Genomic DNA, 20,207 nt, shown 5'->3' on the forward strand with positions numbered 1-20,207 from the left:
TGGCATAAAGTAAGCACCCAATAAATTTCAAGTTGAGCATATGGTAAGTTCCCTGTTAAACCTCAACCACCACAAATTCTGCCACCACCCAGGGGGTGTTCTCTATGTGGCCTCCTTCAGCTTTCAGAATCAGGAGACTTCCTGTAGATTTTTAGTGCGAAAAGGTAGATTCTTGCCTCTTGGTCTGTCAAATAAGTGTTCAACGTTAGAAGTTTCAGTTCATAGTGGTGATTTTTTTTTTTTTTTTAAGCAGTAACATTTCAGTGATTACAGTCTCTGCCAGAAGGCTAAGCCTCCTCTATCCTAAGGAGTTCCTCCACTAATTGCAGTGTTGATCTGAGGGAAGCTTTCAAAAATGAAAAGGAAACCACTAAATGTTGCTGCTACTTTTCCTTCGCAGCTCAGATAAAACAAACACAGCGTGGGAGGGGGGATGTCCTCTTGGGGGTGTTGGCACCTTTCAGCATGCTGCACCCTCCTCTGCCTCCGCCCATGGCTCGGTGTGGTTTTGTTCCCTTCTGCCCAGAGCTACCAGGACATGTAATAAGAACTGTTTTTCCAGACTTCTTCATTAAAACAGGTTCTTGCAATCAGTGCCAGAGCATAGCATCTGCGCGCCTAGATGTCAGACTTCATGACTCATCCCCAATAAGCCACACCAGTACGGTTTCCCTCCACGGTGAGCCTGGCTGGGATAACTGCAGGTTTAGGAACAGTGCTGGCACACTTGTGTGAGAAACAGCCACCCTCCCCCCACCCCTGCCCCGTATCCTCTTCAGTTAACAGGTGATTTTTGAGGGTGACGTCAGAACCTAAAGCAGCTGGGAAAACCATTAAATAGTATTTTATGGACTTCAGGGAAAGCAGTTTTGCTTCTGGTTCTACCACTTGTTACTAGCTTTGGGGTGGTGCGTGATTATTTGAGCTCCTGAGCCTCTGTTGCCTCATCTACAAGATGGGAGCAATAATCTTACCAGCTCCAGTGGTATGCAGATTAAGTAACATAACATCTTGGCCCCAGTCTCCGGAATACATGCATTTGGTAGCCAAGAAACGATGAACTACTTCGGTCTACCCCACCCCCAGATTCAAACTTTCCCCCAAGAATAAAAACATAATGACTGACTTATTTCACTGTGAAGGATTTAAATGAAAAGCCTTAAGGTAGTCAACCTTAAAAACAAACAAACAAACACGGAAGCACTTATTTGTAAAACCATGAAGATCGCACTGGTTTTTTATTCCCCACACCCCCAACAGTCTTTAAACTCTGCTTAGCGGAGTCAGCAACGCAGAGGGGATCTGTTTCCCAGGAGTATGTTTTGCTCCTGGAAAGGACATAGGTACTAAATATCTGTCCCTAAAATCTGAAAGTCAAGAAAATTTTCTGGAAGCAGTTTATCCAAAAGGTTTCCCCATCCCTCCCCCTGGGAGAGGTCCTATATTTTAGTTATGCTGAAGGATTGAATCTATTCCCCGCTGAATGCTTTCCTGAACACAAAGATATATCATCTCCTGGCCACTCAGGCCCCCACCCCCAGAGTCATCTGTCCCTCACGCTCCCCAGGTGTGGCCACATCTGGCTCCCCGCCCCACAGCACCCTGGTTCCCACGCCGCCACCTCTCCTGGGCTGCTGTGGAACAATCCTACTCTGCCCTCCACTGCGTGTGTCTGTTCCACAGTCGACCTTACCCTCTTTCAGAGGCAATTGTAATAGAAACAGAAAGAAACAAAACAAAATAAAAACTCTTTAACATTGTTTAACCTGGTCTCTGCCCCCCTCCATCCACCCTCCCCAACTTGATTGATCTCAGACCCTTTTATTTATTCCCTTCCTGAGGAACTGAGGTTCCTAGACCCCATTTTGGAGAATGCGGCTAATTTGTGGGCAGGCTGCCACCCATTCACTTGTTAAGGTGGATTTGAGTGCAAACGTTGGTCGGTAAGAGCATCAACAGTAACACGTCGTCGTGTGCTAGAGTTCTGTTACTGACTGGACCATCTCCAGCATTCATGCTAAGCGAAGAAAACAAACCACAGCATGCCACCAACTGCGATTCGCCTGCATCCGCTTTCACTGGACCAATATCCAAAACCTGACAGGCGTGCCTGCCTCTGGAGAGGGGCGCTGGGTGCCAGGGTGGGCTGGGAGCAGGTTCCTCACTGTGCACTGCTTGGGAACTTTAGAACTTTCTACTATTTTGAACACAGCTCTAATTGGCTCGAAATTCCACCAAACTTCACACAGAGAGTGGTCTGAAGTCCTCAGCTCTGCTCCTGGCTCTGTGATTGACTTCTGCCCACCTGCCCAGCTTCTCTCAGTCCCTGACGGGCCTGCCGTGCTTCTCTGCTGGCTCCCTGCCCATGACAGGTACAGAGCAGCGGGGACTTGGCTTATTCGTGCCACGTCTCAGATTTGCCCCGCTCCACTTGGAAGCCCAGCTCACATAGGACGTGCTGGCCCTAACACGGGACTGCCTACCCTGTACCCCTGCCTCTAAGAGGAGACCATTACACTGGGGGACCCAGAGTCCCCAAGAGATGGTGACACCTCATACCAAAAGGCCAAGAGCTCCAGGGCTGAATGCAACTCAAATCCTTATCAGCCTTGTGCCCTGGGGAACGTATCCTTGTAACTTCCTTTCCCTTTTCTGTATGATGGAGGATGAGAAGTCCTAGTTCACAGGGCTCAGGCATGTTGCTCATCTGTCTAGAACACCTGGTACAGTGCCCGGCATCTTGTAGGTGTCCGTTGTCTGTTTAATTTCTTCCCTTCCTTCCTCTCCTTCCTGTTTTGACTAGCAACCTGTCATTCATTCCTTTGGGTCTTAAAGTCCTGGGGTTTCAGAAGAAAGAACATAAGGCCAGAAATAAGACATTCAATCCTGGCTCCACCGATACCTACCCCTGGGAAGACAATAGGCTCCTCCGTGTCCTTGGATCTCCTGCCCCAGCACAAGAACCATATTTATCTCCATACAAAAGACTTTTGGTCATCCAGACACCACGGATGCAAAGGGTTAGCCTACAGCGTGAGTGCAGATGCTCTCCCGCCCGTCAGCTGGCTTATTAAGACTATTTGGAAGACGAGTAAGGTAATGTGTTCCATATGCTAAAGAGAGGATGATTTAGCACCACGCAAGGTAGAGTGGGGACGCCCCCGCTCATTAACAAGGTGACCTTGGACAAGACGTTCACTACTCTCCGCCTCAGTGACCTCATCTAAAATATGAGAGCAATAAAATCTTACCTCACAAGGGCAGGCTGTGAGGATCCTATGAGGCAATCCATGTGGAAGGTCTTGGTAAACTGTGAAATGCTCTGCACATGTCGGCCAGATTAGCAGTTCATGCGCCTGCTTGTTTATTGTTTCAGCGGCGAGTGCAGGACGTCATCAGTCCCATCGTGTTTGAAGCTGCCTACAGTCTGGGCGAGCATGTGACTGGAGAGGAGGAGAGAGAACTGCCCCCTCTAACACCAGTGCTCCGGTGGAAAAAGGGACAGAAGATTGCCCAGAAGAATCAGGTTAGATCCTTGAAGCTCATGGCTGGGACCCAGGGTGGCAGGTGCCTGCAGCGGAAGTTGTGGCCCTGGCTGCCTGGCACACCCTCTCTCTGCACCTCCCTTTCCTGATCTGCAAAATGATAAAATATATGGTTTGGGGGGTTGCGTCTAAGAACTATGTGATTTAAACACAGTGAGGCTATTCCCAAGCAGCTATAAACTTATAACCCCTTGGAGGTCATGAACTGGTTACTTGGCCCCTCAACTTGACACCTGTTCCTAGACCATTTCCAGAACTTAGGTCACATAGTAGGTGCTCACTAAATGTTTTCTTGGTGAGGGCATGAGAACGTCATCTTGTAGAAGTGGTGGTTGAGTTAGAAATTCCCAATCCGGGCGCCTGGGTGCCTCAGTGGGTTAAGCGACTGCCTTCGGCTCAGGTCATGATCCTGGAGTCCCTGGATCGAGTCCCGCATCAGGCTCCCTGCTCGGCAGGGAGTCTGCTTCTCCCTCTGACCCTCCCCCCTCTCATGCTCTCTCTCTCTATCTCATTCTCTATCTCAAATAAATAAATAAAAAATCTTTAAAAAAAAAAAAAGAAATTCCCAATCCAAGCATCCCTAGAGCCCAAAACAGGGCAAGTGCTGGTGGGCCACCCATCCTGTCTGATGCTCATCAGATTCTCGGATGTGCTGCTGTGTAGACGAGCTGCAGAGCCATGTCAGGTGCAGGCCCTCCAAATAGGAGTGAGCCCGGGAGCTGACTCGGCCGCAGTGCTGCCTGTCTGCCCTGAGCCGTCCACGACACATGCAGCACTACTATTCCAGAAATAGGCAAAGACACTGTGGTCCCAAGTCGGTTTTCAGTCTTTCCTCAACACCCAAGATCACCACAGATCCAGGACCCTGGTGGGGGGATGGTCAGGCAAAACTGCTTTTTGGCTAAACTAGACTTCTGTGCAGGATGGGAGCAAAGCTGTGGAACCACTTGCCGGCCCCACCCTCCTGCTGACTGTGCTGAGCTTAGGGGAAAACTCACTCGTCAAGTGAGCCATGCCTTGCAGATTACACTTGTGAACAAAGCCACAGAGGAGTGTTTGAGGTTTGACATGTGCATCCAGACATTCGATTAAGTGGTGAGATTTTTACCAAGGCATCCCAATTCTCTACCAAAGTATCTCCCACATGGTCTTGGGTCAGGTTCCCTAGAAGCAGAGCCTAAGGTAGGGATTTGGGAGCACATGGGAGAAACCTAAGGAAGTGAGGAAAGTGGAAGGGACTAAGCAAGGATGTGGCCTCAGCTAGGCTAGCCCTAGCTGAGGTGGGGAACTCAGGAGCATAAAGTACACCAAAGAGTTTTCTTCTTGAGGCAAGGGGGCTGGCCTTTTGTGTCCCATGTTAGTCCACCATTGCCTGGCTATCCCATGTAGAAAAGGAGTGTAGGTCTCCTTGAAGGAGAGCCCCTTCAGCTTTGGATAGTTCTCTGGGGAAGGATGCAGATGTGATCCATTAGCTGCCTGCACTCACATGAGCTGGGGGATAGGTGGCAGTTGTACAGGGATGTGGGCAGGGCTCCCAGTGCCTGCTACACACATACACACAACCTACTGGCAGTACTGACTTTTTAGATCCTTCTTTTGATTTTGAACATGAACTTCTTTCATGAAAATACAGGTACCCTGGAAGGGGGCCAGTATGTCCTGCTGGTTATTGACACTTGGAGTAGGCTGGAGTCTCAGTGAATGAGCGTGATCAAAGCCAAAGATGCAGGGACAGATTAATATTAAAATGCCCTTCTTGGTCACTTCTCTTTCAAGATGGCCACATATGTTTATTTCACCCATTTAAATCACCCATTACAGTGATTATAGATGAGTTAATAGGGACAAGGAGGAGAACCCAGTGGGAGAAGGGGCATCAGTCAGCAAGAGAGTCATAATTTTCTGGAGTGAGTGAAGATGGAAGAGTGTTGGTGGGTGAACCTTATATACATAGAGGAGCTGGGTGTCCATCTACCCAGGGATCCAGAAAGGCTGCATGGCCAAACCAGCAGTTACAGAAGGGTGCAAGAGTGACAGGTGGGACTGAAATAGGGAAGGAAGGGGGGGTATTAAGTGAAACTTGGTAAGTGGAAGAGTTGATGTTTCACCCCTGTCCTTGTCCCTATATACTTTAGGCATGGGGAATAGCAAGCAACCAGGCATTTTTCTTCTGTAAAGAATTTAGTAAACTGGTTGAGGTAGTGTGAGTTGGCTGGTTCCCCAGAGGAAAGCCTTACCTCCCCTGGCATTTAGAGGCTCCAGTGTAAGTGCTAGCTTCCCCTCCTATCATTCACCCAGACACATCCACAGATTATCTAATCAGTCCTTTTGCCTTATTCTTAAATACAAATGGACAGCCAGTGGTGGCAACTGCACTATTGAAATGTGGTATATTGAAAAAGAAACAAAATAAACAACAGAATAACTGACTTAGAAGAAAATAGATTATTTAGGGAATAGAAGAGATTATGTAAATTTGAAAACCACCTTAAAATAAATACAAGGAGATTTAAGAATATATTCTGTCCATTGGGAAATGGTTAGAATTCTATTTCTTTTTGAAGGGAAGAAACAGAAAAAAAGAAAAACGTTCTTAAAAATAACTTTATCATTGCAGAGACAAAAATTTAATAGGATAAGAAGATGATGGTAAGAAATCCCCTAGTAAGCAGAGCTAAAAGACACATAGAAAAGATAGCTGAAAGATCAAATTACAAGGTCCTATATTCAAGTAATAGGAATACCAGAAAAAGTAAACAGAGGAAATTTAAAAAGTTATGAGAGAGACAATAGAATAAAATTTCCCAGAGGTAAAGGACATTATTTTTTAATTTAATGGTCTCACCAACTTACAAGCAGAATAAACCCAAAATATCCCAGACACATCATTTTGCAGTATCTCTGCTCCTAAAATTTAAGGAAAATTCTAAATGCTTCCAGGACAGGGAGTACAGGATGGTGATAGTGGGGGATATATGTCAGCTTACAACAGAAGTACAGTCATACTAACTAGACCATCAAACTCCTGATTAGCAATATTAGAAGTCAGAATATGGTGAAATAAAGGCTTCAAATTTCTGAGAGCAAGTGATTTGAAACTCAAATTTTATACTTAGCCTAACAGTCAAGTATGAGGTCAAAATACAGTCATTTTCCAGACAAGCAAGGACCATATAGTTTACCTCCCTAGGAACACTTCCAAGCAAATAATTCGAGATGCATCCAACAAAACAAAAGGGTAACAGCAAATTCAAAAAAATAATGGACCAATTTACAACATAGGATCAATGAACTTCGGGAAGAATAAAGCCAGCAATAGGCAGAATAACAGAAAATAACAAAACTTTAGGATACAGTGTAGAAGAAAAATATTTCTTCTCTAAATAAGAAAAAATAAAGGCAATCAGAAACTCTCAGAAAAATAGAAATATGGTCAATGTGTCATGGTTCAAACATAGAACAAAATGTCATGGGATTTTGAGCAAGTAGAGGAGTATATGGAAGAGAAGGACTTTGATACTAGAAATATTCTTCCTTAAGTGAAAGTTGAATATTCTAGGAGTTGAACTTTGCACCTGTAGAAGACGATATGTAATCATGACACTTGTCTTGGTTCTACTGTGATCAATAATCATGTAGCCAAAGTAACGTTAGCATTATTTATTGATTTTTAGTATACTATAAAATGTAAATGTCCTTAAATTTGACTGTATAGAGGTAAAAATAGAATGACCAAAGTTCTCTTAATTTCTTAAATTGGTGGGTCAAAGTTATTGCAAAACTTGATGAAACAAGAAATACTACTTAAAATCACAGAAGTCATCAGTGGAGTACTACTTCTTAAGTTGTGGTTCCTGAACCAGCCGTGTCAACCTCTTTTGGGATCTTGTGATAAATGGAAATTCTTGGGCCCCACCCAGACCCACTAAATCAGAAACTTATGGGCCAGGCCCCAGCAATCTGTCTTTTAACAAGCTGACCAGGTGATTCTTTTTTTTTTTTAAGATTATTTATTTATTTATTTGAGAGAGAGAGATAGCAAGAGAGAGCACAAGTGGGGAGGAGAGGGAGAAGCAGGCTCTCTGCTAAGCAGGAAGCCCCATGTGGGGCTCGATCCCAGGACACTGGGATCATGACCTGAGCCAAAGGCAGTCACTTAATCGACCGAGCCACCCAGGCACCTCTGACCAGGTGACAGCAGCAGATGTTTCAGAACCACTGCAGGAGAGGAGCTAAGACTAATGATTTGCCTGTCAAAATTAGGAAGGCGGAGGAGAGAGAAATTCTTGTCCGTTGTGGCAGGAATTCAGTAAGATAATGTCTAAATCTGATTAATCATCAAAAGAAATATATGTGGACATGGGTAATAGTTGTTACCCCTGGAGAGAAGGACTGAGTGTAAGGCGGACTGTGGCAGGGGGTCATTATTTTTTTAAACATGTGATTCTTTGATTGAAATTCAAATGAAAGAAAAATATTGTTCTTAGATTGGAAAGATTTTCCAGGAGTCTGGGAAATATTCTGGGAGAGTGATCCTGGCTTTTTCTCCTTTTCCTGATTAGGTGGTGGGGGGTGGCTAATTTAATGATCATCCACCATGTGTCTTCCAGATGTTGATGCAGCTTCAGGGGGAGAAAGATTCTGAGAGCGAGGCCCACTCCAGAAAGCAGAGCTGAATTTCAGCCCATGTGTGTATTTATGACAGTTCCACAAAGAGCATCTAACCTCTTTCCTAGGAGAGAATAACCTCTTTGGAGCAATTCAAGTCATGTTGCCAGATAACATTAGGATTTAAATACTGTAGCGTCTTCAACTAAAAGGCACCGAGCCCATGTTGGTACGCGGGATTTTGCAGCAGGGTGAACTGCCTCCTGGGGATCCTTTGGAGTCGCAGGCTGCCCTCCTGGATGGTGGAGTTCAGGCGGAATAGCTGCACAGACAGTGTGTTTACCATGGAGGCAGTGACTAGAGCCTGTGCAGTACATACTCCCAAGGGATCTGCGACTTTCTGCCGTGAGTGGACAGGCAGGAGGCCAAGGCTCCCCTCTGCTGGGTAAAGAGCAGTGTTCTGTGTCCAAATCCTACTCAACGCAGGTGCTAACCTGTGCGAGTGAATAATAGTGCAGTGGCCACCAGTGCTGAGAACCTCCTGGAATCCTGGGCACTCTGCAGACCTCTGTAGGACATTCAGCCTGATAAGGATACACTTCACCTTAGACATTTAAGGCAAATTGGGACGTCTGGGTGGCTCAGTCGGTTAAGTGTCTGCCTCCAGCTCAGGTCATGATCCCAGTGTACCGGGATCAAGCCCCGCATCAGGCTCTCTGCTCAGTGGGGAGCCTACTTATCCCTCTGCCCCTGCTCGTGCTTTCTCTCTCTCTCTCAAATAAACAAATAAAATCTTTTTTTTTAAAGATTTTATTTATTTATTTGACAGAGAAAGACACAGCGAGAGAGGGAACACAAACGAGGAGTGGGAGAGGGAGAAGCAGACTCCCTGCCAAGCGGGACTCGATCCTGGGACTCCAGGATCATGACCTGAGCCGAAGGCAGTTGCTTAACCAACTGAGCCACCCAGGCGCCCATAAACAAATAAAATCTTTAAAAAAAAATTTAAGGGAAGTAGAGACCTACCTCTCCTCAGGGGATATTCAATACAAAAACAAGCAACAACAACAACAAAAAAGCAACTCGTTTTATCCTTTAACCAGAAGAGTATTTAAAAGGATATAATAAATCCAAAAGCAGTTCAGTCAATTGAGTGTCTATTCCATGTAAGACCTTGATAAAAAGAGAAAACATTACTGCCGTCAGTGGGCTCACAGTGCAGGGATAATGTGTATAGAGAAGAAAGTGAGATTCAGATTAGTGTGTGTGTTTCACTCCAGAGACCACTTCCAGCTGAGGAGAAGGTGTTTTGTGGAGAAAGGGAAAATGGGCTGGAGCCAAGGAAGAAGTAGGATTTGGACACTCAAGGCTGGAGGAGTTTGACAGGCTAAAAGAGGAGGAAGGACTGATGGATACTAATGGTCTTCCGTGTGGCTGAATGTCTAGTGTCAGGGAAAGAAAGGGGAGGGACCATGAAGACTGGGACTGCAGTCATGCGGTCTAAGGCCCTTGTTCACTGGCCATGGAGCCAGACTTGATGCTGTTGGGAACAGGAGACCATTACATAGTTTTGCGTGCGGGGAGATCAGAGACGTGCCTCAGGGAGACTGGTCTGCCTGGGCCTGAGAGGCACTTGGGAGCTCTCACAGTGGCCCCAGGAAGGCCTTGCTCATCCAGTGTGGAAGACCCAGAGAGCTGACTCATTATTAGTTCCTAGTGGTCTCAGCTGCTGAAACAGTATAGAACAGAATGAAAGAATCCTGCAAGGCCCCACTTGGCCTGTGTGCTGGGAAAGAAGCAAGGCTGGCATTGGATTTATCACCTGAGGGGCCCTTACCTTTCCCCTTTAGGGGAGCATACCAGTGGCTATGACAGAAACCCTGTCTTCAAACTGTCTACACAGAATAGAGTTTTGAAAGCTCTAATTGCTCTCCAGCTTTCTCAGGAGGCCCCCAAAGACCTGACTGGGGCTGGACTTCCAGGTCGCCCACTGTGCAGACAGATGGCCCCCCAGAGATGTCCACCCCCTAACTCCTGGAACCTGTGAATACAATAAACTACATGGCAAAGGAGACTTTGCAGGAGTAATTGAGGTCATGGGCTCTAAAATATCGGGAGTCATCTGGATTATCCAGGTGGGCCCAATCTTTCTCCAGCTAGAAGCAGAGGAATGAGGTCAGGGAGATGAAAGAGAAGGAGTCAGAGATTTGAAGCATGAGAAGGACTTGATTGGCCTTTGCCAGTTTTAATGATGGAGGTGCAATTTGACAAGGAACATAGGGAACCTTCAGGGGCCAAGAGAGGCTCCCAGCCAGCGTCAGCAAGGAAACCGGGACCTCAGTCCTACAACCACGGGGAACTGAACTCTGCCAACAATCTAAGTAAGCCTAGGAGCAGATTCTCCCCCAGAGCCTCCAGAGAAGGGCCCAACCCTTGACACATTGATTTTGGTTTTGTGAAACCCAGAGCAGAGAAACCAGCCAAGCCCTAGAGAGCTGTGAGATGATACATTTGTCTTGTTTTAAGCTGCTAAGTTTGTGCTCCTGCATTACGGCGGCAGTAGAAAATCAATGTGCTCCACGCCCCAGAGAACCCCAGGGCTTCTTTCTTCCCTCGGCTTCTCTGGGGAAGGAGCATAGTCAGGGTCTCCCAGAGTAAGATCAGGGTCCCAGGCCAGGGCAGAATGTACTCACCCAGTGGCATGGGACAAGTCACTTAGCTCCTGAGAGCCCCGCTCATCACCTGTCACTTGGGGTGCCATCATCTCCTCCGCCTACCTGGGGGTGATTGTGGGACTCTGTGAAATAATACATGAGGAGCATTGAAATGGTGAGGCAGCATTAGATTCTGCTCTTCCCTTCCTGGGAAGGACAAGTCACCTAGGCTCCGGAAGCCTCTGTCTCCTCCCCAGTGAGTGGAGGGGACAAGGCAGCTTCACAGCATCATCGTGAGGAAAGAATGAGGCAAACAATGGGAGCATCTGAGCAGGGCTGGAGGAAACAGTGCTCCACTGAAGCTGATTCCTTTCTGCTGGGGGTGTGTCCAATCTCAGCTGGTCCATGAGCAGGTTCCCTGGGTAGGAGGCAGTGACACTATCTAAGGGCTCTGGCTGGTTCTTCATATGCACCTCTCGTGATCTTCAGCACTGGTCCTTGCCTATCAGGCTCAGAGATGCCCCTGTCCTAGAGGGGATGGTATGGGGATGATCTACACTACCAGAACCTGAGAGCCGGCTCCCCCAGCACAAGCTGGAATGCTGTGTGAATCCCCACCTCTACACTTCATCTCTGCTGCCACCACTGTAGTCCAGGTCACCATCGTTTCTCACCCAGACCAGGTCATTTCTCTTTATAATGCCTGCCACCCCTCCTTCCCCCCAGTTTCTCTCTGCCCTTAGAAGAACATCCAGACTCTTGTTAAGGTCCACAGACCCTGCACAATGGGGCCCTGGCCTCTCCAGCATCATCCAGTGCTAGCTACACGCTGTGGACCAACCACCCTCAAACTCGCCAAACCCTCTTCTGCCTCGGGCCCTTTGCACATGATGGTACCTCTTGTAGAAAGCTCTTGCTGTGTCTTTCTCACAGCCAGTTCGTCATTCTTCGGGTTCCAGTTGACATATCACCTCCTCAGAGAACTGTACTCCAACTATCTATATTCCCTGACTTAACTATTTGATTCCCTCATGAAATGTGTCACAGTTTGTTACTATTTTGTCTAATTGCTTTTCTGTCTCCCTCACCTGAATGGAGGCTCAAGAAGGCAGGGATCTATTTTGTCTCATTTTCTGAGGGTCCCTGGAAGCTGACACAGTGCCTAGCCCTTAGTGGAGGCTCAGGAAATCTATCTCTGTTGACAGCCCTTCTGAAAGAACACAAGGCTAGGGCTTCCTGCAAAGGTTGGACATCATATCAGAATTTCTTTGCTGACAGATTCAGCAAAGCTGTATAATTTTTTAAAATGTGCTTTATGAACTCTCTGGGAATTCCTCCCAGGCAGGAGAGCATGGTGTGGGATTCAGGGTGATTCACCTAACAACTGTAGTACGTTTGTGCACGCGTGAATGTCCTTTTCGAAAGATAAGATGGAGGTGAAAGAAAAGACATTGCCTGTGTTGAGAATACTCACTTTGTCTTGTTTCAAGTGAAAAGTGAGCTGTTTTACTCTAATGTGAATTTTGAATTATGCTGAAGCCATACATTTTGGGCCTCCATTGTGCTGGAAATCGTCACCATCTGTCTCCCCCACCCACCCACCCACCCAGACCCCTCAGTGCCTGCGTGTGTGGAAATATAGCCCAAGCCTACGAGAACTCACTGTTTGTTCAGCCTGGACATGAGGTAATAGTTTCACAGGTGAGGTGCCCAGCTGCCTTAAAATGCCAGCTCGAAGGTTTATTTTCATTATCATATATGATAACCAGACTTCTGTGGTCAGTGAGGAGGCTGAACTACATGTCTTCCTCACACGTAGTTGAAGCTAGTTGGCTTTCACTAGTGACATGCTCTCTTTCTTCCATCCTCCGGACCCCTCAGCTTTGTACTGTTCCACAGACTCTTTGTATATGATAAATAAATAAATAAATTTTCAAAAAAGAAAAGAAAAAAAATAATAAAAATAAATAAATGAGGCATAGAACACAAAAGATTCCAGGGTGAAAATCAAGGGAGAGCATTTCGGGACCTGGGAGGCAGAAGGTCTCCAGGAGCAAGTTTATGGCTGATATTAAAAGGCAGAGGTTGTAGGGGGACGTGAAGTGTGGCCTGTAAAAGGCCAGCCAGGCCCAAGCAGTCCTGGAATCCAGGTGAGCCCAGAGGCCAGGTGCAGTCCCAGGTGGGCCAGCTCAGCTCTCTGCTCAGTTTCTCACGGGGGTTGAGCTGGATCATGGGAAAGAAATGCTGTCTCTAGGCAGAGGGGACTGTGCTATGAACTGCAGGGCCATGGAGTAAACCGAAGGATACCCCCAAACAGAACTTATCACTTCCAGTTTTTCCATAAAGACATGAGGCAAAATCGGTGCTGTGTTTGGTTTAGAGGAAGATCGGCGGACCTGTTGTTCTTCCCATGATTTCAAAATCTAAAAGGATAATTTGTACAGACCCTGATATAGAAGGAATTCCTCCACTTTAATTTTGAGTATTTGTCTTTCATTTATTCCTTTGGACATGATATTTTTTAGAAAGCAACTCTGTGTGTATGACCTGATTTTAAATCCCAGGCAATGAGATATTTCCTTTCTTCATTTGGGCACAGGGCTGAACCCAGAAATCCTGGGACCACCCTGAGCTCACATTAAAGACAGTGTTGGATTCTGAAAAAAAGAGCCTGTTGAAACAGAATTGGAAAGAGAAACCTTTTGCACTCGGGTGATGGCATTTACACAAACAATTTTTTGACTCTGTACTAGGTGCTCGGGGTTCCAGACATGATTTACATGTGGCCGGGGCCTCTGGGAGCTTCTATGGGACTGGGAGGAACAGCAGTTCAGAAATGTACCTCCTGTTGTCCAGGCAGAGACCCTCTGCTAAGTCACATTGCCCGTCAGAAAATGCCTCGCTCATGTTAGCTTAAAAATAGCCTTCTTGTTTGGTGCCCTTGGGGTGGGATTTGAAAAACATATATTCCCACCCAGTCCAGTTGTCCTATTTTCTCAGGCCTCAGCATGGATGTGGTTGCCACAGCAACCATGTAAACAGTAGCTAATCTGTGTCAATGATTTTATATATATATATATATATATTTTTTTTTTTTAAAGCAAATATCACCAAGTCCAAGAAATTGACCCTCCTATGAACATGACAGCTGGAATAGGTGAAGAATCCTACTTCCTGTTAGATCAGAATGAAGATTTTTTCCAATGCAATTTGAGTAGGAGAAATGGGCACCCCAAGGCTTGAGTACCTAGACAACTTCCTCTCTGAAGTCAGTCTTGACCAGGACAGCCATTGAGCTGCCAGCCTCACGCCACACATTCCCAAGGCTGCCTTGGCCTTGGTGGCCACAGCACTGGGAAGAAAGCACAGCCAGCTCCAGCCTCTGTACTCTGGTTCAGAGAGAACTGTAGCTTGAGCTGGATTCATTGTATTCTTTTTTTTTTTTTTTTTTTTCTTTTCCCTGGCCTGAAGAGAATGAGGAAACCAATAGCCAAATGTTCTAAAACAGGAGTCCACAAACAAAGCCTGCAGGCCAAATCTGGTCTGCTGCTTATTCTTATAAATAAAGTTTATTGAGATGCAGCCATGCATGTTTCTTTACATATTGCATATGGCTGCTTGCACACCACTAGTTTCAACAGAGACCATATGGCCTAAAGCCAAATGTATTTATTAGATGCCCTTTACAGAAATAGTCTGCCAACCCTGTTCTAAAAGAAACAGAGTAAGGATTTGGGGAGAAGGAAAACTATTCTCCATGAAAACCTGGGTGAAGACCAGGGTGAGGCAGGAGCCAACATGGAAATGCAGTCCATGAGGCTGAGGAGGCTGCTGGGTGTCCCCAAGTCTCTAAAGCCTGTGGCGGGAAACAGTTGTCTCCTAAGAGAAAGGGTTCACCTCTTGTAACCAGAGAGGAATTAAAAGATGGTGGCTTCTCAGATCTGTTTCTATTTTCCAGAAAGCTTCTTCTGGGTAAAGAAACCACCTCCAACCAGTAGGTGGAGGCTGGAGGGAGGTGGGAGAGACCGCTTCCAAGCTGGTGGGGCATTTGTCCGATGCAGACAGCCAAGCTTGCGTTTGCCCAGAACACTAGGGAGATGGGGGGCAAAAGTGGGTGGAGGAATTTCTTAGAGGCCCTGGTTGGCACTCAGGGTTGTTCCTAAGAGGAAAATTGGGAGTCTGGCCCATTGGCTTCATGGGGAACCTGTACTCTTTGTACTTAGTAAAGGAGAACTAGTCTTGACTTGCTCCTGGAAACTCTATGTTGTCAGCTGGCATTCTGAGGCCTCAGTCTGCCTACCTTCTGCCCCAGAAAGATGCTTTTCAGTTCCTCAGGGAACAGTATTTGCCCAGAGAGATAAATCCAGGTCCAAAGCACGGGAACTCTGAGTTTCAACCTCAGCCTCCCCGGTGCCTGAGGCAAGTCTCTCGACTCCCTCTGTCCTGCTATTTTACCTATAAGACAACTGCTTTCCCAGCCTGGGAGGGTCTTTGCCTGAAGCCTGGGCTTATTTTCATTTTATAACTGTGGAAATTGAGTCCTGGGCTAATTTCTAAGCTGGTGCTTCATCTTCTCGAATAGGTCGTGCTTAATTTTAGCGGGTGAGTGTATGCACTCACATAACATGTGAGCATACATATATGTGTGTGTGTGTATCCATGTGTATACATCAACATACATAAATGGTGGACTCAGTGCTTGCCTTTGTTGGGTGGAAATTTAGCAGCACTGGAAGACCTAAGCCGGTTTCAGGGATAGGTTTAAATAGTAGAGTACAAGGGGAAGGCAGACCAAGGACAATGAGCTTTCACAAAGCCACAGGCTCCTCATCAGGAGGCCCTACACTTGCATGTTGCTGAGGGATGGGTGCTACAGCTTTGGCGTTGATGAGCAGTGTATTAGCATTGGCCCAGATTGGGGCATCCACCATGGGGCTCCCCATTCCACTGGTCACCCCATCAGAGCACCACGTGGTCCTCCAGTGTTGGCCAGGCAACTTCAACATGCCAGGCTCTGGAGACAGGCACAAAGGTGAAAAGGACCGATACGGTCCCCATCTTCATGGAGCATAATTTTAGCAGGGGAGATAAACAGGAAACATGTAGTGATAAACTCAATTAGTTATGACCGAAATGAGCAGTAGCAGGAGAAAGTGCCCGGAACTATAAGAACTTACAATGGAAGCCTGAGCTCATGGGGGACTCAGAGATGTGGTTTTGATTTGCTCATGGAAGGATGAGAGGACACACACTGGGTGAACCAGGTGTAGGAACTGGGGACCGGCTTTGGTGGAGGCCCTGCTTTTCCTGCAGGAAAATGGAAGGCTAGTCTGGGGTAGCCAGCACAAGAGAGCCAGAAGACAGAGGTGAGGAGGGCAGGGATTAGGTCTTGTCAGATTGTGTGCCACAGGATGATTTAGGTCACATCCTTTTCATCACTTCTCACCTGCTTCCCACCCCACATCCAACGATGGGGAACTCAACTGTCCCTCTCGCCTGTGACCCTGGAAAGTCTCGCACCAGGAGGAGCCTATCAGCAGGGGCAGGGCTGGGTATTGTGGGGCCTGAAGCTTATATAATTTGGGAATAAAGTTCCTTTGAAGAAAAATGTGAAATTACAAAAGACAAAGTTAGGTGCAAGGCCTCAGTCAGGGCATGATAGGGAGGGACCTTTAGGTTCAATTTCAAAGGTGAAGCCACCTTTGGTGCTTTTCCCTCATTCCTACCCTCAGAGAGCCTGCCTCTCTCACCTGAGATATCTGTGCAGTCCACATCCACTTCCTCCTGTTCTCTCCTTGCTGAAGACGGCAAACAAAGCACCAGTGTCTTTTATGGAAGTCTCCTGGAAATCTGGCTCTCTCCTTCCCCCCAGTAGTAGCCAAAGGAACATGGGAATTTCCTTTTGTTGCCCAAGCCTTCTGTGAGTTTCTGCCCTGCCACAATCAAGGCAGGGAATGTTGGCTGGGCACTTTATTCTTTTGGAAATGTGACGCAGAAATATGAATCTCCACAGGCAGAATTATTCTGTCTGGTAGGTCTAGACTGTCCATGGGCCAGCGAGTTCACTGGAGTCCGCATTGGCGCTCTGGGAGCCGCCTGGACGTACCCCGTGCCATGTGTGGGAACAAATCACTTGGCGCTGTGTTCTGTGGTGGGGAAAACCCCACAAACATGAGCAGTGACAGAGGAGAAGTTTAATAGTGAATGACTTACAACTAAAAAAATGACAACAGGCTCTTCTCTCCAGAATCCAGAATGATCAAAGCCACTTCACAGTAGTGAGGAGTGTCTACGAACGCCGGGAGCCTGCTGTCCGTAGATTAGACACGTCAGAGAGCTCCAGACCAGTATGAGGGAGGGACTGGCCAGCCCGCTGTGGAGCGTAGGGGGAAAACTGTAACTCCTCCCCAAATGCCACTCTCCATTCCCCTGCCAACCTCCACAGAGAGGCCCAGCTCGGCACACTGCACAAGCCCTCTGGACAGAGGGCAGGCTTGGCACACTGAGCGTCCGGCCCCAGCACTGGGTGGGGCTTTGGCCATTGAGGTCCAATCTGGGTTAGAGGCCGCCCCCCACCCTCCACCCCGGAGACGTGGGAAAGGGTCCCCTCAGCCCTGGTGTGATGCCCTCAGCCTAATAGCCGTATGGCCTTTGACTTTTCTCTTTGAAACTAACCATTATAATATCCCATCGCTCAGGCAGAATCCATATCAAAGAGAGATTTTCTGCCTCCCCAAGACAGCAAACAGAAGAAAATGACCACACTATAATCTAAGAATTCTTTACACAGCTGGATTATTATTCATGCGCATCTGAGAGCATTTAAAGATCCTCTCAAATGTGGAAAGGACACCTGTCAGGTACCCTTCTTGAGGAACCTACTTGAAGAAGCACTTCAGTAGACTGAGACATGAACCACATAAGGAATGCACTCTGCAGCCCAGGCCCCCACTGATGTGGGTTTCCCCTCACCCCTAGGCCTGAGGAGGAGCCCTCACTGTGGTGGGGGGCTGGCTTTGTGGGAGGGGGAGCGTGAAGCTTCCACAGAAAGAGTTCCCCTACTGATTTGGAAGCAAGTAGTTGGCTGGTATTTGCTCCTTTGCCATTAAATCCTCTTTCCTGCTGTCTCTCGCCCACAGACCATCTTTGAAAGGAACTGCCGTTCAGAGGACTGTGCCGCTGACCTGCAGCTCCAGGGTCAGCTGTTGCTCTCCAGGTAACTCAGTGCTCCTTCGGCAACCTCGTTCTGGGAGGCATGTTGGTCGTGACCCCAGCCCTGAAGCCTGAATGTGCAGGTTTCCCCCTGCCCCACAAAGAGGATAACTAGAGTTGGTAGGATACAATGGTATACAATGGTATTTTATAACTTAAAAAGAAGTATGTATATTATACAATTTTTTTAAAGATTTTATTTATTTGAGGGAGATCAAGCTAGGGAAAGCATGCACACTGTGCGAGAGCAAGAGGGAGAACTTCAAACAGACTCCCCCCTGAGCCGAGCAGGGAGCCCGATGTGGGGCTCGATCTCAGGACCCTGGGATCATGACCTGAGCCAAAGGCAGACGCTTAACCAACTGAGCCACCCAGGCACCCCTACAATAATTTTAACAACAGCTATCATCTGGTGGGGATAATCTGCTTTTTATTTCATTTATAGTTCCACATATCTCACTGTTTAGCCTGTATTTCTGATTCTTGTGAGTATTTGCGTGATGGAGGGGGTATTTTATACTCACTCATTGTATTAGGTTGAACCGTAAGAAATTGCCAGTATTTAACTGGGACAGTTCATATGATTCGACTTACTATTATATAAAGATTCTTTTAATTTTTCCCCCCACACTTAACAACGGCATCTGCTTTCACAACAGGTGAAGGCTCTATGGCAATGGGAGGGGTGCAGGAGAGGGGCAGGCGGTGCTGATCCAAGGGAACAGTCTCTATTGTTTCAGGCTTCCCTCCCACAGTACAAGAGGCCCCCAGGCGAACGTAAACCACACAGAGGCCTTCTGTTTCCTCTCTGTCAGCCTTTTATTCTAGATGTCTTGTAGAATGAAGGTGCTGGTCCTGAATCATTTGGCCACATTTCAGAGAACGGTTTCCTTTCAAGACAGTTCCTTCTGAAAGATTGTTTTAGCTTGAGGGCCAGAAAGCCTCCCCATACGTTTATTACCATTTCTCAAAAACAGTCCTCACTTTTTTTTTTTAAAGATTTTTTATTTATTTATTTGAGAGAGAGAGAATGAGAGAGAGCAAGCACATGAGAGGGGGGAGGGTCAGAGGGAGAAGCAGACTCCCCGCCGAGCAGGGAGCCCGATGCGGGACTCGATCCAGGGACTCCAGGATCATGACCTGAGCCGAAGGCAGTTGCTTAACCAACTGAGCCACCCAGGCGCCCCAGTCCTCACTTTTGATAGTTATTCTCCAAATGCCATACTATGTCCCTTATTTGTAACCATGAGAGTTAAGTTTGGGTTGGATGTAAGAAATATCCCATCGTGAACCAGTGACTGCACTAAAACACTTACTTATGTTGATAAATAATCTATTATTCATCAAAGGAAAGTAATACTAAGATTCTTTTTCTTTTCATTTATTGGGCAAAAGGTGATGTACCACCACCACCTCCCCCCCCCACCCACCACACACACACACACACAAATACTCCTCCAAGCCACTTAAATGTTAATTAGCATTACTTTGACTTAGGACAAAAGTGGTAGATTAAAGTGGCACATGTTTTGCCAAGCTTAGAAGATGACTTCAAACAAATGAAGTGGATATTGGAATTTTAACATTAAGAAGTTCCTGGGCTTATTAGAGAAACCAGTTCTAAAGAAAGTTCATAAATTATCAGGTCATTACTTTTAGTTTTAAATAGGTCTTCCTAAAAGTGTCTTGGGGACAAAGTAACATAAAACAAAAATACACGGATTTGTTTTGTCTTGAGTCAGATGGTTAACGTTGGAAGTTTGTGTTGGATCAGAAAACTTTGTGTGGTGGGAAAATGTTCACTCACTCCAAGGTTAAATATTAGGTTAGGGAAGTCCTGATGTTCTTACTGCCCATTGATGGACACAGTCAAGTTTATCTCTGTTCAATTGTGCTTTCATGTATTAAGATGTAAGACCCAAGGCTCATGGTCAGTAAAGCACCTTGTGGTTAAAACTGCTTCTGCTGCCCCTCAGGAGTGTTGATCAGAACCAGTTCTGCTCTGTGGGCCCCATAATTGATAATCTGAGTGGCCGGGACTCAGACCTCCATATGTATCAGCGAGCTATAGCCACAGAAAAATGCTGCATAACAAAGCACCTCAAAACTCAATGGCTTAAAACAGCAGTCATCTATTCTCATGGCTCTGCAGGTTGACTGAGGGTTGGCTGGTTCAGGCTGGGTTCAG

General features: G+C 46.7%; 1 protein-coding gene across 1 annotated transcript in view; it reads left to right on the top strand.

The window, feature by feature from the left end:
- ITGA9 (integrin subunit alpha 9) overlaps window positions 1-20,207 on the top strand; it is a 346,914-nt gene that overhangs the window by 175,152 nt on the left and 151,555 nt on the right. Inside the window, exons 16-17 of the mRNA XM_034991993.1 lie at window positions 3,377-3,526; window positions 17,947-18,023. Coding sequence (XP_034847884.1) covers window positions 3,377-3,526; window positions 17,947-18,023 — 227 coding nt within the window. The remainder of the gene's footprint in view (window positions 1-3,376; window positions 3,527-17,946; window positions 18,024-20,207) is intronic.

The sequence above is a fragment of the Mirounga leonina genome, unplaced genomic scaffold (assembly GCF_011800145.1).
Source record: "Mirounga leonina isolate KUSES-001 unplaced genomic scaffold, KU_Mleo_1.0 Mir_115, whole genome shotgun sequence".
In the NCBI taxonomy this organism is placed as follows: domain Eukaryota; kingdom Metazoa; phylum Chordata; class Mammalia; order Carnivora; family Phocidae; genus Mirounga; species Mirounga leonina.